We start from the raw sequence: 15,504 nt of genomic DNA on the forward strand, positions 1-15,504 counted from the left end.
CCGGGCACGGATGCAGATCCCGTGTGCTCTGACTGAGGTTTGGAGGAGGCTCCGGGACCTCTGAAAATTCCCAGCTGAGGCCACTTTACAACATCGTCAGTATGAATTTGGCACAGTGCTGTCGGTGCTTCTCTCTAGTAGGTCACCAGAAAACATTTACGTCTTAACTAAGTGTCTATTTGATTTGATTTTGTTTGTTTACTACTTAATATTGGTAGGCAGTAATCCTGAAGGCGGCTCATTTTTCTCCATCTGAATGGAAAGAGGGATGTTATTATGGGCTGGCGTGGGTCGTGTTTCGGTTGATGGCTCTTCTCGTGTCTCGCAGGCAGTGGATGGTGCTGCTGAAGCCAGGATGCACTTTCTCATACTTCTCAGACTCATCAGCAGCGCAGCGGAAATCTAATTATAGCTTTGCTGTGATGATTTCTGTTCTGGAGGGAGTTTAAAATGAGTTATGTAAACAGAGCTCTGTAAGGCCAGTGTGACAAAAAGGAAACCAAGGAAATAATGATTAATGTATTAATATTCTGTGTCACCCAGAAACACAGGTGTGCTCAGAGCTGGTCTCTGCTCTGCTGTGAGCTGCATCTGGCGCAGAGGGGGACACACAGCACCTGAGGAACCCCAATTCTCAGCTTTCACTTGAGTGAAGATCTTGAAAAGTTTGTTATTTCTTGAACAGCATCTGTGCAGAGGAAGCTTTATGCATCTCAGGCAGCCGAAACGTAGTGTATGGATTATTGGGTATTTTGGGGATCCGATGGCAGCTGTACAGTCAGTTGAGAATGTGGGTGGTTCCTATGGAGGCTTTGCTTGGAGAACGTGCTCTGGATTGTTCATAGGTCTATCAATAAATCACAGAATTCATAAGTGCCTTCACTGAGTATTGTTTAATGTTTGTATGTTTTAACTAATAAACTTAAGTTTCCTCTAAGTTGTCAAACATGATGTTTCCTGAAAATCACAGTCCTTTCCACTTACCTGCATTTCAGAGTTGTTTGTATGCTGTTCATTTTAGCTATGTCCATTATGAATAACCATCTCAAATTAATGCCATACCCAAGCTACTTCAGTATGCATTGATTTAGGATATTGTTCTTTGTGATAAAGAAGAGTGGCTCCCTCAGCTCCATGTGCCTGGGGAGAACAGATTCTTCTGGGGGCTCGGGGCTGGGAAGGGCCCTCCCTCAGCTCCTGTTCTCTGCTCCTTCCACCACATCTTCCACCTTCCACACCGCTCTGAGACATCTCCAGGAAATGTGAAAATCCTGGAGTTTGTAATGCTGGCATGTTCCTTGTGTTTCAGGAGTGCGTTGTATCTTTAGATGCTGGGTTCTGCCCCCGTTTCTGCCCCATCTATTGTATCTCCCTTTGCCCGTTCTGTTTTACAATTTAGAGATTCAGACAATTTATTTTTCCTCCTTGTTTAGAGAAAGATTTTTTGAATGTTTTCTACTCTTCTCAAAAGTCTGTTCTTGCCCTGCGAGAGGAGCGAGTGTCAGCTGCCTGGGAGACTATTGCTGCCCTCTGCACCCTGACTGTCCTGGTTCCAAGGTTGCTCCTGACCGCGGAGTCCCAATTCAATTGCCTTCTCAGACATCCTGTATCGATTTTGGTCCTGGTTTCTCCTGACCATAACGTCTTTACTACCTTAGATTAAAACACATCTATTTAAAATTATATTATTCTTTAAAATGTTTAAACACATATTAATCAAACTGTCATTACCACGCTTGGTATTTCGTACCAAACAAATACTGATTTTTTTGGTGAGATTGCATGTTTAGCATTTGCATTCCCTGACGGAGCCGCTTCTGGAAAATTGGAATAATATCCAAAACCAATATGTAATTTTATTCCAGTATACACAAACGAGTCTATGCCAACCTTGAATTACGGATTTAACTGTTTTGTTTCACAATTTCTGATACTTTAATGCATTTAATTTATCACCTTTTATTCTGGTTTTGTGTCATGCAGTGCTCTGGTGTTTCTCCGTACATTTGTGCTCTTCAGCTATACGTTTTAGTGGATTTTTTCCCCTGTCAGTACAAATGCATTTACATTTCCATACAAATGCATACATTTCTCATGCTTGGTTTTTTAAATAAAAGTCTATGCCCCCTGGGGGTGAACTAACATTTTCTAATTCTTAGTAGCCTCTTCTCACACCGGTGTTGTCTGTAAAGGCTTGAATCCTTCAGGACCAAAACGTGGACCTCGGTGTCAGTAAACAAATCACATTTATTGCTTCCTAAGTGTTTACACAACGACAAAAACCAAGCCCCTGGGGAATCATATTGTAAAAAGGAACAGTTGGTTTAAATTAGGTTTCCATGTGAAATATAGCTACTTTTTATGGATGTTGTGGGAACATAAACTGGAAAGAAAATCTGCACACTGATAGAATGAAGGTTTGATTAATTTTTTTTTATTTGTTTAAATACAAACAGAATCATGTACTAAGTTAATTTCTGGTTCTGGTGTTAATTAATCACCAAACAGAAGTTGTAGTATGGTCACATTTAGGAAGTGGTGGGTTTTTTATTCACTTCATTTGCCAATAGGTAATGGGAATTATTTTAAATGCTCAGTGCATATAGGAATTAGGAAATTTGTACATTAAATACAACTACCAGTTTTGTGAAATTAAGCAAAAATAAAAATTCCAGTTTATGAGCTGTCACTGTCCCTGTTGCAAGAGCAAGGGTTATTCAGTGTGAGGCTGAGATTTGGAAGCTGTATCAGTGAGAATTTACCCTTTGGATCTCTGGCAGTGTTAGAAATCAGTGCCAGCTTAAGCTGTTCATTTTCTTCCGTGGCCTGAATGTATATTCAGAATATCTTCTATTACGATGCAGAAGTTTTTTGTTTACTATCAAGTATTTCTAGAGTAGTTAATGATTTACCTGTTGTGAGTATGTCTGTGTAAGGTGTGTTTGCAGTGCACTTGTGACTGGGCTGTGAGTGGGTGAGGAGAATTTTTACTGGTGCCCTCCTGATGGAAGGAGACCAAAAAGCCCCGCATTATCCACCAAGAATGCATGAATATTCCCAGTGACACTGCTTCGGCTGACTACACTGTCCCTTCTGTTTCCAAGGTGAGCTCCTGGGTTACCTGGCTGATCCTGACGGCGGGTTCCATGGAGGAGAAACGGGAAGTCTTCTCATACTTAGTACACGTGGCAAAATGCTGCTGGAATATGGGCAACTACAATGCTGTGATGGAGTTTCTGGCAGGGCTAAGGTACTGGCAACTCTTTTTTTAAATGGCTTTTCAGTGATGGGTTACGCTGCGGCTTCTGTTGAGCAGACGTCTCTGGAGAACAAGGGCCTGAACGGAAATCCGTGGCTAAATCACATCATCTCACCCTGGGACTTCCTAATAATGCCTTTTGGACAAACGAAGCATGCTAAAAGCCTTTTTCTTCAAAATGCTCTGGAGACACCATCGCTTTTCCTAGTACATGCTAAATATGTTACTTTAAAAAACATACCTTTTTTTTAAAGAGAAAATTTTAAAATGTGAAAAGAAGAAGGGAAGGCAGTTGTGGTTTATCTAATCAACTAAAACTAATGTAATGTGGGGTTGGAGTTTCCAGAGCACAAGTGGAACATAGTCCTGGTAGCATTCTAGAAGGGTCAGTCTTAAATTGTAAAAAAACCCAAACAACCCAGACCAGCAAAAACCCCCAACAAATCCAAACAAACAGCTAAACCTCTTTTTTTAACTCTTCCAATTTCCTTATGCTGACTGACGTTGGTATCTCCTGCTGTCGTGGTCTTACATGGCCAGACCTGTGGTGTCTCCAGGAACAGGACAGGGTTTGGGGTTGGGGATGGGGTTGGGGACAGGGTTTGGGGTTGGGGATGGGGTTGGGGATGGGGTTGGGGACAGGGTTTGGGGTTGGGGACAGGATTTGGGGTTGGGCACAGGGTTTGGGGTTGGAGACAGGGTTTGGGGTTAAGGATGGGGTTGAGGATAGGGTTTGAGGTTAGGGATGGAGTTGGGGACAGGGTTTGTGGTTAGGGACGGGGTTAAGGACAGGGTTTGGGGCTGGGGACAGTTTGTGGCTGTCCCGCAGAAGGGCAGGTTGGTGGAGGGCCGGGGGAGCAGGAGAGCGGTGCCTCCGCAGGGCAGTTCAGCAGCAGCAAAATGGACCGAACAGGAAAGAGTTAAGATCAGATTTCCCATCTCTGGGCTCTGCCCCTCCTTGTATATGGTGTTTGTGTAACAAAGCTTTAAAAGTGTTTGTATTGTCGCTCTTTGTGGTTTAGTAAGGATTCTCCTTGAGCTATTTGTTTACATTTTTGGTATATAAAACACCTTTGAAACACTCGCAGGCACAGGGAGCCTTTCTGGGCAGAACGCACCCACAGCCCCAGCCGTGTAAGTCATGAGGGGAAATGCAAAGCAAATGAAGGGCTTAATTTTTATCTCTAATGCATCTGCACAGCAGAGGGGAAGGAGAGGAGAGGAGAGGAGAGGAAGGCTAGTGCTGATCAGCAGCGTTTCTGGGACAGGGAGTCGGGCTAAGGGTGTCCTGCTTTCAGCATTTCTACAGAGCTGTAGGTGCGTCGGGGGCCGGGGGGCAGAAGGGCCATGCCACGGCAGAGACACACGTCTCTGGAGGCGAGAGACCTCCTGCAGGACTCGCAGTCCCCGGGGAGCATCAGCAGCTATTTCTGCTCGAAATCAAAGATTCTTTTCATCTACAGCGCTGCACTGGGGCCTGAGAGCTGGAACGTGGTCCCGTTCTATTTATTTCCCTGAAAAGGAATAATTTATTTTGTGGATGAAATGGGAAAAAAACCCAATGTAAATTATTTTAAATATATTTAATTAAAAAAAAAAAACCCTTTGCTAAATTTATGGATTGTTCATAATATAATTAAAGGAATTTGTAATAAACCGTCTGGTTTATCTTTGTGCCATTTCCTTAATCTTTTCTTATTTTTTCCCAGGCCCTTATAAATCTAAGGCAATGACGCAATGACAATGCTAGAGAGCCTGCTTGTATGTCTTATGCGGCTGGGCTTTCATTAAAATGTCTGATTTCACTCCAGTAGATCAGACTGTTTGTTTCTCCTTTTTAGTTTTGTTCTTTAATAATTCAAAGGGAGGAAGATGGTCCACCAACCAGAATTTTTATAAAAATAATGACTCTGATGTCATTCATTCTTTTCTGAGTAATGACGATAATTTCCTCTATTACATGCATGCTGCAACTGCTGAACTTGAATGTAAATGTTGTGATCTCTTCTTGCAATAGGTCAAGAAAAGTTTTAAAAATGTGGCAATTTATGGACCAGTCTGATATTGAAACCATGCGCAGTCTGAAAGATGCGATGGCACAACATGAGTCATCATCCGAGTACAGGAAAGTGGTCAACAGGGCTCTCAACATCCCCGGCTGCAGAGTCGTTCCTTTCTGCGGGGTGTTCCTGAAGGAGCTGTGCGAGGTTTTGGATGGAGCATCAAGCCTCATCAGGCTCTGTCCACGATACAACTCCCAGGAGGAAACACTAGAGGTAAATAAGGCTGATTGTTCATAGCCATCCAGTGCTCTATTTTATATTGTTTTATTTAATATTATTATTTTATACGAAGGTGTCATCCAATAAAAGTTTTCCAAACTGGTTCAGTTACATGGAGCTCGGTTGAATTCCCGTAGTTGCTGTAGGGCTTTAGGCTTGGTTGTTTATGCCGAGTTCAGTGTCAGAGTACTGAGAACGTAGCGGTAGTACCAAAGGCTCATGTTTATACTTTGGGTGAAGTGAGTGCGTAAATCCTGAGAGATGTAACTGCTTTCTGTTAAAAGCTCTGACCTTTTACTTAACTCACTGGGAATTGGAAGGTTTTCAGTTCCTTGAAAACAGAATTCAGATGCTCAGTGGATCGAGCTTCTCCTCTATGAAAAGAAGCAATTCCTTTGAGTTTTATTGTTGTGGTTTTAAAAGAAAAATGCCCCTGTTACATGAAAAGGTTAATACTGAGGCTTTTAAAAAGTTTTCAGGAGTTATTGTAGCCTCTGTTACTTGACTTATGCAGTGATTTGGTCTGTTTAGGATTGGAAGTAGGTACAAAATCCCACCAGAAGCTAATAAGAAATATATGCTAAATATTCTTAATTCATGTAAAAATGTCTCCAGTGAGAAGCAGATGACACAATATTCTATTTATTATTATACTAATCTTATAGATATCTCTAGTTTGTTTCAGATTACAGTGGACAAGATAATTTCTTGCAACGAGTAGGCCAAGATGGTTTAAATAATCCAGAAAAAGAATCAACAGCAAACAATATTTTTCAAACTATTCGGAGCTGCAATCGCAGTTTGGAATCTGAAGAGGGTGAAGATAATTTCAGTGAAGGGAGCGATTCAAGAAAAAACTCTTTGAAGGACAAAACCCGGTACCAGTAGGTCTCATTTTATTTTCTGTCGTCGCCTGTATATTTCATGTTTTTAATTTTTAATTTCCTTTTACCAAGGCTTGCTTGTAGAAATAAGATTTGTCTCCCCTTGTATTTATCCTCTTCCCATTTTTCCTCCCTGCAGTTATGCCAAATATCTAGTACTCAAATGCTTGGAAACTCTCTGTATAGTTCTATTTTCCCTCATGATGCAATTACTTCCTCTCATGATATGGGTAAATCCTTTTCGTCTTACACATGGGGCTTTAAAAATCCACAGTTATGATTGCAATTTTGATCTGTGGTGACAGGAATAGCACCAGGACATAGCTGTTATCAGAGCTCAGAACATTACATTCTGCATGCTCGGGCAGCGTTCTGCCCCCTTCGAAAACAAAGGTTATTTATTGGCCTTCAAAAGACCTCTTCTTTTAAGGACATGTTCGTTTGAGGCTTTTAAATTATGTCCAGTAAACATTTGTGAGTCAGTGCACGTTTTGTGTTTTCAGGTTGCTGTAGTCCTGCTATTTTACATAGAAATTTACTTGTGCCCCATGTGAAAAAACCCCGTGGTCAGTAATCTCAGTCTCGCACTTTGAAGACCTGGTGTATTCTGTACCATTCACCAGCAAGAAATAGGGTAAACACGTCGTTTAAGACATGGCTTGTTCTTTTAGAACCTTGCTTTGCAGGGAGGTTGCAGCCCGTACAGACAGAGGAGGGTCTGAGTCACAGAACTGTACCCTTCGGAGGGGAAGCTCTGTAACATTACATGAGGGCTTGCATAAAACAGCCTGCTTCGGCCACTGCTTGAGTTATTTTATTGATAATGTGTATCAGAAATATCCATACGCTCAGAAGGATCCAACATATTTCAGCTACTTACACATAAAATCTAATCAGTGACTGCCTGAGAAGGAACTACCATCTTCCTGTTTTAAATGCATTTATTTCATTAACATGCAATTCCAGATTTCATTTCAAATAAATAATCGTGATTTCCTGAAAGAATGGTTTCTAATAGAATTATTCACATCTGGCTGTGGCTGCTTCTGGGAAGCGGAGCAGCAGATAGAGCCGAGAAAGGCAGACGGTCGCTGCCCATTTATGTTGTCTCTTTACTTACTTCAGTTCAAATACCGGCTTCCAGGAATTATTTTTGTTAATTAATATGCTCTAAAACCAACTTGCAGCTCACAGTTCAGATGGAGAATAAGCTAGGGAAATCAGCGCGTCACTGGGATGAGGAAGGAGGAGTTGAAGCATAACAACATCCTGGAGCGATGGAGCCGGGGCAGGCTGTGCCCGGGCAGGAGTAGCTCCGAGGCAGCGGGGCCGGGGGCTGCAGCGGCTGCTCCCCTCCTGGTGAACAACCAGAGAGGTCTGAGGAGGAAACTTGAGTCTCTCCTCTTGTGAGACCTGAGTCGTCTTTGTATACAGCATTATAAAATCCAAATATATAATAATTATCTACTACCTGATAATGGTAATATTGTGATTATGAAGGCAGAAAAAGACACTGTATAACATGTTTCTCATTACTTTAAAATTGCAAGGAAGGTTTTCAGTCAGTTTGCCTTTTGCTGATGTGGGTCAGTATTGTGGAGCATGGACCTACCAAAGCTGGTGGGTTAGTTTGATTAGAAGAAAATGAAAGGCATCTATTAAATTGGTGGGTGGCGGGTGTAATTACTGTTCCAGTTGTGTCAGTGAACAAATACTCTGTTACTCTGTAGTCAGTGGCCTGTCTAATCACCCTGAATTTCTGCACATGCCAGATAAATACCAAACTTTAATCATTATTAGAACTCCGTATTGACAGTTCACAAATAAATAAAGGTAGGTAGGAAAAGAGAAAAAAATTCAAGTTTGAAATACAGTTTTTATAGAAGTGTTAATCAGGTTACCTACGAGGATACTCTAAACTTCCATGCACCAGTTGATTAGCCTGAGCTCATCTTCACTTTTAAGCTTTCCTAATGACAGTAAATACCTTTTAAAATAATGGGAGAAAACCTCAAGATTTTTCCTTTTCCTGTCCTGTGCAATTTTCCCCTCTCAAACTGCAACCTGTTTTAACGTTTCCTCTGTTCTCTCTTTTCGCTTCCCTGCATCTCAGTGCAGCACATGTCACGAGAGCTCCCGATCCCCGCCGAGTTCTGTAAGTGTGTCCCCATCACTGTCCCTTGGGCCAGCCCCCCCGGGAGCCTGGTTCTGTGTGTGGTTCCGTGTGTGCTCACCTTTCCTGCTGCTTGGGCATTCCATCTGCTGCGTCCCACTGCTATCCATGGGAAATAGGGCATTCACAAAGCTCTGCCCTTTCTGGCTCCCTCCAGCCGTGCACATCTGGTCTCACAATACGCTTTCTAGCGTTTTTGCAGAGACGTATTTGGTTGTTTTGAGCGCATGGGGGAGAACGAGCTGCTTTAGTTGTTTGTTGAATTTGAAAATCTTAATCTTGTATAATACAGGTAAATATTTTAATGTCCAAGTGTCTGGTAAGACTCTGGCAAGACAGTTTATAGCAGCTCAGTTCCAATGCGTGACCTTTATTGTTAGGAAGATTTCTTCAGGAAATAGAGCTCCAGTGAAGGCTGACGCAGTTATTCTGCCTTTGTCAGTCCCCTCGCCAAATCCTCAGCCTGTTGGCTACCTTTTGCTAAATTTGGTGGAAAGGTAGAGATCTTACTGATTAATAAGTTGATAGGGGAACCATTGGAATTGGTCTGGAATAAGGGGAAAATTGAAATGAATCAGTGTCCCGGGAAGAGAAGAGTTTAAGGAAGAGCTAATGGCTGTTTGTGGTGTTTAGCTCAGGGAGATACATGACTGGGGAGAAATCACAAGCTGGTCTGGATTTTATTGGCTGGTTATCCTTAGGAAAATGTGCTTCTGTACATGGAACATGTACAGAAATGTTCTGCAGAAATGTTCTGCTGTACATGGAACAGTTTGCTCTTTTTATCTTCATTAAAGCACTACCAAAATATTGAACAGTTGTGCGTTCATACGTGTTAGAAGCTTCTGCAGGGAAGAAATTATATTTAAACTGCTTCATTTATTAATTCAGTAATGTTGCTCTTTATCTACTCTTTCTAATGATGGTAAAATATTCAAAAATTTTGGTTGCTGCATACAAGTGCCATGTTAATAATTTGCTTGATAAAATTAAATTTTCTAATGGAAAGTGTCTGATAAAGCTCTCTCGCTGCATTCTTATAAGGAAGGTATGTATTTTAGCCACAGTCTTACGAGTGTTAATCAGAGAATTATATAATGTGAACGGTCTGCACATGAAATCAATAATAGAAGAGAGATTTGAAGTCCTGTCTTCAATCCACTCGATCCTGCTGACAGTTTCCACATACTTGATACCTCAGCTGAAGCAATCTTGTGCTGTGGATTTAGAAACTGGAGTCACTTGGCTTTAAGATCCAAACAGACCTTTTTTTTATTGTTAATGGAGTGTGTGGAAAGTTCTAAGAAAATACAATTATATTGTTACAAAAGTTTTAATTAATTGTAGCAGCATCTATTAATTAATTCAAAATTGCAATAACATAAACTGTAATACTGTAAAAACTACAGATGTTCCTCTAAGTCCAAATTATATAGTGACGATAGGTTTCTTTTTATTTAAAGTACAGCAGAAAAAATATTTATCAATCATAGCATAAACCAGCACATGTATCGCTGAATGTACATCTCTCACCTTTGTTCCTGTACAGGTTTATAATCGGAGACCTTTCAGACTCTGAAAATGATATATTTGAGCAGCTGAAGGAGTGGGACACCAACGCAGCTGAAGAGCAGCAGAAGGCTTTCTGCCACGGGATAGAGCTCATTCCCTGGTACGTGCTGTCCGTCCGGGCTGACGTCCACCAGTTCATGCAGCAAGGGGCCACCGTCATCCGCTACGACCAGGAGACCCATCTCTCCGCACGCTGCTTCCTCCAGCTGCAGCCCGACAACAGCACTTTGACTTGGACAAAGCCCACTACGGTTTGCCCTGCGAACGCCAAGGCAAAGCTGGGTGTGCTGGGTAATACTGCTGAGCTGGGTAAATACCAGTTTCTGGGGAATGCTGGGCTGGTGGAAGGATTTTTGGACTTGTTTTCAGCTAAGGCTGTGTATATGGGACACTCTGGCATTGATATGCACACTGTGTGTGTTCAAAATAAACTCTGTAATATGTCTCTGGAAGAAAATGGTATAACGCTACTCTATGGACTTCAGACTACTGATAATAAGTTGCTGCACTTTGTTGCTCCGAAGTACACTGCCAGAATGCTGTACGATGGCTTGCTGGAACTGACTAAAGCTGTAAGAAAAATGAGGAGATTCCCTGACCAAAGACTACAGTGGCTGCGGAAACAGTATGTCAGCCTTTACCAGGTAAAAGAGGCTGTGATTTTGGGTAAGAAAAGTTGAAAGATGTCAACAACTTAATGTAATGCAATTAGTTTCTGTTCTAAGTAAGCTAAGGCTAAAGATGAGCAGCAGGTCTCCAACTCTGGAATGCCACTTAAGTCAGAAAGATCTGATTCCCTACATAATGTTCTGTCAAACCTTGTGTGTTTTCAATACGCTGAAGTTAAATCTTCTTTTATTATGAAGCTCTTCATATGTTTGGAGTTTTGGAATAAGTATTTTATTAAAGAAAAAGCAATGACTGTACTTGAAAAGGGTGCTGAAATACTGCGTGATGAGAGTTAGGGCCAAAAAAACCCCAAAATGGCAAACAAAATAGCCCTTTGGTATTCATGCAGTAATTAAAAATTGCCTCCTCTTGATGTTTTGTCTTTTATTGGTTCCTTAGAGATGTCTATATTATTGCTTCAGAAAATGTGTCTGTTGCTGCTCCCCTTGTTTTGTTAACGCTGGATTTCTGCAGGAGGATGGAAGGTTTGAGGGCCCGACCTTGGCGCAGGCTGTTGAGCTGTTTGGAGGCAGACGGTGGAGCGCGAGGAGCACAAGCACGGGAACGCTCACCAAAAGCACCGAGAAACCTGCTGTGCAGAGAAACAACACTCTGGGAATAAGCACAGCTAAGAAAAAGAAGAAAGTGCTCATGAGGGTAGAATATTCTGTTCCTTACCGGGCTGATGTGTTTCCGTCCTACAGTTACCGTGCAGCTGACTGCATTCTCAACTAGAGAAAAGGAGTTCCATGAGCATTTTGGAACTGTTTGTGGCAGTTTCAGGTTTTGGGCTTACTGTTTTCCAATGGTTTGCATCTCTTGTCTCATGCTTGAAGCATTCTCGGGACACATGGTGCTGGGGCTAGCAGAAGGGGATGGAATCTTGTTGAGACCTTTAGGTGCTACCTCAGTATAAAGGTAAAAGATTGGTCATAATAGAAATATTAAAGTGCGAAGTGATGTTTGGAGGCTGTTGTCAGTCTCTGTGCTCCTTTTTGTTTGCATGTTCCCAAAACCATCACCACAGTTACTCTGCCTCATTTAGCACGCAGTGTTATCTTAGGTGGGTGAGAAGAACACCGAGCCTTGTCTGATGGTCTCCTGTCTTCTCCCGGACTCAACCACCATTAGCAACAGCCAAGGGAGAGGAACATGCAGGGACTGGCAGCTCTACACTGTCCATGTGTTCTAGCAGGCAGGTAGGGGAGATCCTCAGATGACAAGATCCATCCTCTTTATGGCCCCTATCCCCTGTGAATGGTGTAAAACCAGCTGCACCAATTCAGAGGGGCATGAACATTGTCATCTGTGCGATGTCAAACTGAGGTAACACCAAACGGTCGCACACCTCCCTATGTCTCTTCTACGGGTACCGGCCTTGCAGGACTCTCTTTCATAAGGAATAGCTGGTTGTTCCCGTGGGTTTGTTACAGATTGCACTGATGAAGAATGGGAATAGGAGTGGTTTGGGGATGTTTATTGTGGTGCTCATTATTTCTAGGGTGAAAGTGGAGAGGCCACTGATGACGAAATGGCAACTCGGAAGGCAAAAAGCTGTAAGGAATATCGTAATAGGAGTGGTTCCGATCCTCAGGATATTGATGAACAAGAAGAATCAGGTGGATAAATCCCTTCAGCACTTAAAAGTCCCTCAGGGTTTTGCTCAAAGTCTTTTTATACAGATATTTTTAGTGGTGTTAAAAATGCATTTATGATATAAAACTACTTTTGCAGTTGAAACTTCAAATGTTGTAAACTTTTCAATTAATTTCTCTAGTTGTTTGTGATTTTTCTTTCATTTAGTTTCAGTAAAACTTCCTTTCCATTCAGATGAAATGGGTATATAAATGTTGTTCAGGATGTATCTTTTTGACTGTCTTGGGACAAATCTAGAATCCCTTTAGTGTCTTACTGCGCGTTAATGAATTATGATATAGGTCTCTTGGACAAAAGCATTTTTATTGGGCCAGATGTTGTAATTGTGCTACAAATTTTGTTTTCTCCATAGATCAAAATATTATTATTAATGCTTCTCCATCTAACAACCTGCCATCCAGAAGAGCTCACTCTCTGACAGCGTCTGGATCTCCTAATCTAGGAGCTACAACACCTTCGCCAGCACGACCAGTCTCCTCTCCGGTAATGTCTTCCAGCAAGAGTCCCTCTAGGTAAGGACAAAATCAATGCTTTGCTTTAAAAAGAAACAAAGTTACTGTTACTTAATTATCATAAAATGTGGGGTTTGTGCCAAACTGATGAAACCTGACAAATCCAATGCCAGAAATGCCATTCACCTTTGGATAGGCCTCTAAAACTCATTGTAGAGCTACACGGGATGTGTAAGCTGAAACACCACGAGCCTGAGGATGGCTCTGTAGCACATCCTGGAGCAGCTTCAGTCTGTAGCTGTTACAGCAATGGATCGGAATGCTGTTCCAGAACCACACAGATACGGAGTTTAACTCTTTCTCCAGATCTTCTCCAACACATAGTTACAGACGTCTTCTGTATAACGAAAATCAACAGAAATGTTACAGATGTGTGAAGTGAAGTTCTGAGGGTTCTCAGACAAGTCATTTCTACCTGGTTGTAGTACCCGCTTGGGGAACTGGAGCAACAGATCTGAAATCTTTCCTTGAAGGTCTCTGCTCCTTGGATGTTCATCCTTTCTTGTCACTTAGGAAGTGCAAAAGGTTATGCTGCGGCCGTGCAGTGACATATTGCATTAATTCTATCAATAGTAATAGGGGTGGTGGTAGTAGTTATAGTAATAATAACGTAACAGCAATAACATGTCAGGGATGTGGGTGGTACTTTATGACATACAAGAAGCTGGTCTCAACCGAGCCCTTCCAGTGCCTTGTAACAGGAGTGGATGCTGAGGTGTGGGTATGGGTTTGAACCGTGGGCTTTCCAGGACAGCAGTGGCAAACAGCAGCAGATGTTACTGCTGCTGGTAGAGTGTTATTTTTGAAGAGACATGTCTTGTGTAATGGTTTATGTTGTGTATTTCTTAGGGATTTTTTTTTACACTTAAAAAAAATTGGGTTTGGCAATAAGCGTGGGTGGTAGAGCCACCTGTGGGCATCTGTGGTTGGCCGCTTCTCCGTTCTTCTGCTTCCTGAGGCTCTTACTGAGTTCTTTACTTACTTTCTTCGCTGTCATTCAGAACCACGGGATTGAACATGCCAGACTGGGATTTATCTCTGTAAGACGTTTCTCTTTTTTAAGGATTGGAACAGCTTTCTTTTACATTAAACTAAAGAAATACTGCTTTACTGCCTCTGGAAAATGCTTCTCTGTTTTGCAAATCTGATTTTTGCTTTCATGCCAAAATAATTATTATTCTCTAAATGAGATTAAAAGGCTCAACGGAGAGCTTGCATTCCCGGGGGAAGGACAGCTAATGTTCCTCTAAATCCTCTCAGTCCTGGGTTCCTGTACAGATCCCTCTGCAGCTCAACACCGTGGCCTCCCTGAGGTATGGCAGGTTTTCCCTGGCAGAGTTTGGAAACTCCACCACGTGGCTCGGTAGAGCTCTCCCCAGCCCAGTACCACCCTTCTTGCCAGGAGGAGCTCAGGATACAGCGGTCCGGCTGCTCCATCTGTCCCGAGGAAATCTGCCTCACAACAGAACTGCATGTTTCATCCATGACCTCGGCCCAGTCTGCGTGAGCCGCCGAGAGACTCGGGGCACTGGAGAGAGGTTTATTCCCGGTACCTACCCTTTGGACCCTTGATAGGGCTGAACGGTGCCTGCCAGTTTCCATGTGCGTGGACACTTCACGTGTGCTCAGAGAAACAAACACCTGTAGTGCCTCAGCTGTGATCAGTCTGAGCTGCCCAACAGTCGGTGCTCTGCAAAGTCCTGTCGTCATCCACAATATGGGTATTATTAATTCACTCCTGGGATCTCTTTTACAGTAAACCAGCTGGTTGCCCCCAAGGTGGAATTTAGGTACAGTTCCGGGAATATTTGCTCCAGAGACTTCTGTAATTGGCTGGTACGGATGGAGGGTGTGCTCCATCTCAAACCACTGCAATGTACTGTCCTGTAGGACACGCTCCCAGCATGGATGGTACCTTCAGACAGCGCACCCACGGTCCTGGCATGGCCTGTTGCGTTGTGTTATGGTAAATAAACGGTGGTCTGTGAGGCAGTAACACCTGCCACAGCTTGTCTCAGCCACTTCAGGTACAACACACCCCAGAAATGAAAATGATGTCTCAGAGACGGGCAGGCACCACGGGGTACCAGACCAGACCCACGCCGCTTGCTGGGCAGCGAAGAACAGTGGGAACTCAAGGCTTTTGCCCCCCGCAGAAGAAATGGCAGGATGGATGCCCTTAGCAATATAGATAGAGCTGCGGGGGGAGCAGATGGGGACAGTGGCCCACAAGGTCTATGGTACCTATAGACTGCGGGCACCCCAATATTCCTCCTGGAAGCTGCTGCCCTTAACAGCAGCGATACATAAGCAGAGTAAGTTTGGGAGCCCACACAGGCTGAACACAGACATCTTTTGCTTCTTTTTGCTCCAATTTTGTTGTTCTGCAGTTTCCTAAAAATCAAGTTATATGCTTGTTATACCCAACCGGTTTTGTCAGTAGCATCATGAATTAAGATAAAGTGAACTATCCATTTTCCAAAGTTACAGAAAGTTG

The 15,504-nt window shown here is 42.8% G+C and overlaps 1 protein-coding gene across 2 annotated transcripts in view; it reads left to right on the forward strand.

The window, feature by feature from the left end:
• PLCE1 (phospholipase C epsilon 1) overlaps positions 1-15,504 on the forward strand; it is a 100,784-nt gene that overhangs the window by 61,243 nt on the left and 24,037 nt on the right. The window contains exons 4-10 of one of the 2 annotated variants that reach the window (XM_074154991.1): positions 3,105-3,250; positions 5,277-5,535; positions 6,217-6,425; positions 10,148-10,814; positions 11,314-11,496; positions 12,341-12,458; positions 12,848-13,007. In XM_074154991.1, coding sequence (XP_074011092.1) covers positions 3,105-3,250; positions 5,277-5,535; positions 6,217-6,425; positions 10,148-10,814; positions 11,314-11,496; positions 12,341-12,458; positions 12,848-13,007 — 1,742 coding nt within the window. The remainder of the gene's footprint in view (positions 1-3,104; positions 3,251-5,276; positions 5,536-6,216; positions 6,426-10,147; positions 10,815-11,313; positions 11,497-12,340; positions 12,459-12,847; positions 13,008-15,504) is intronic. The other variant, XM_074154992.1, reaches the window with a different exon arrangement.

Source organism: Numenius arquata, chromosome 10 (genome assembly GCF_964106895.1).
Source record: "Numenius arquata chromosome 10, bNumArq3.hap1.1, whole genome shotgun sequence".
NCBI classification, from domain to species: Eukaryota; Metazoa; Chordata; class Aves; order Charadriiformes; family Scolopacidae; genus Numenius; species Numenius arquata.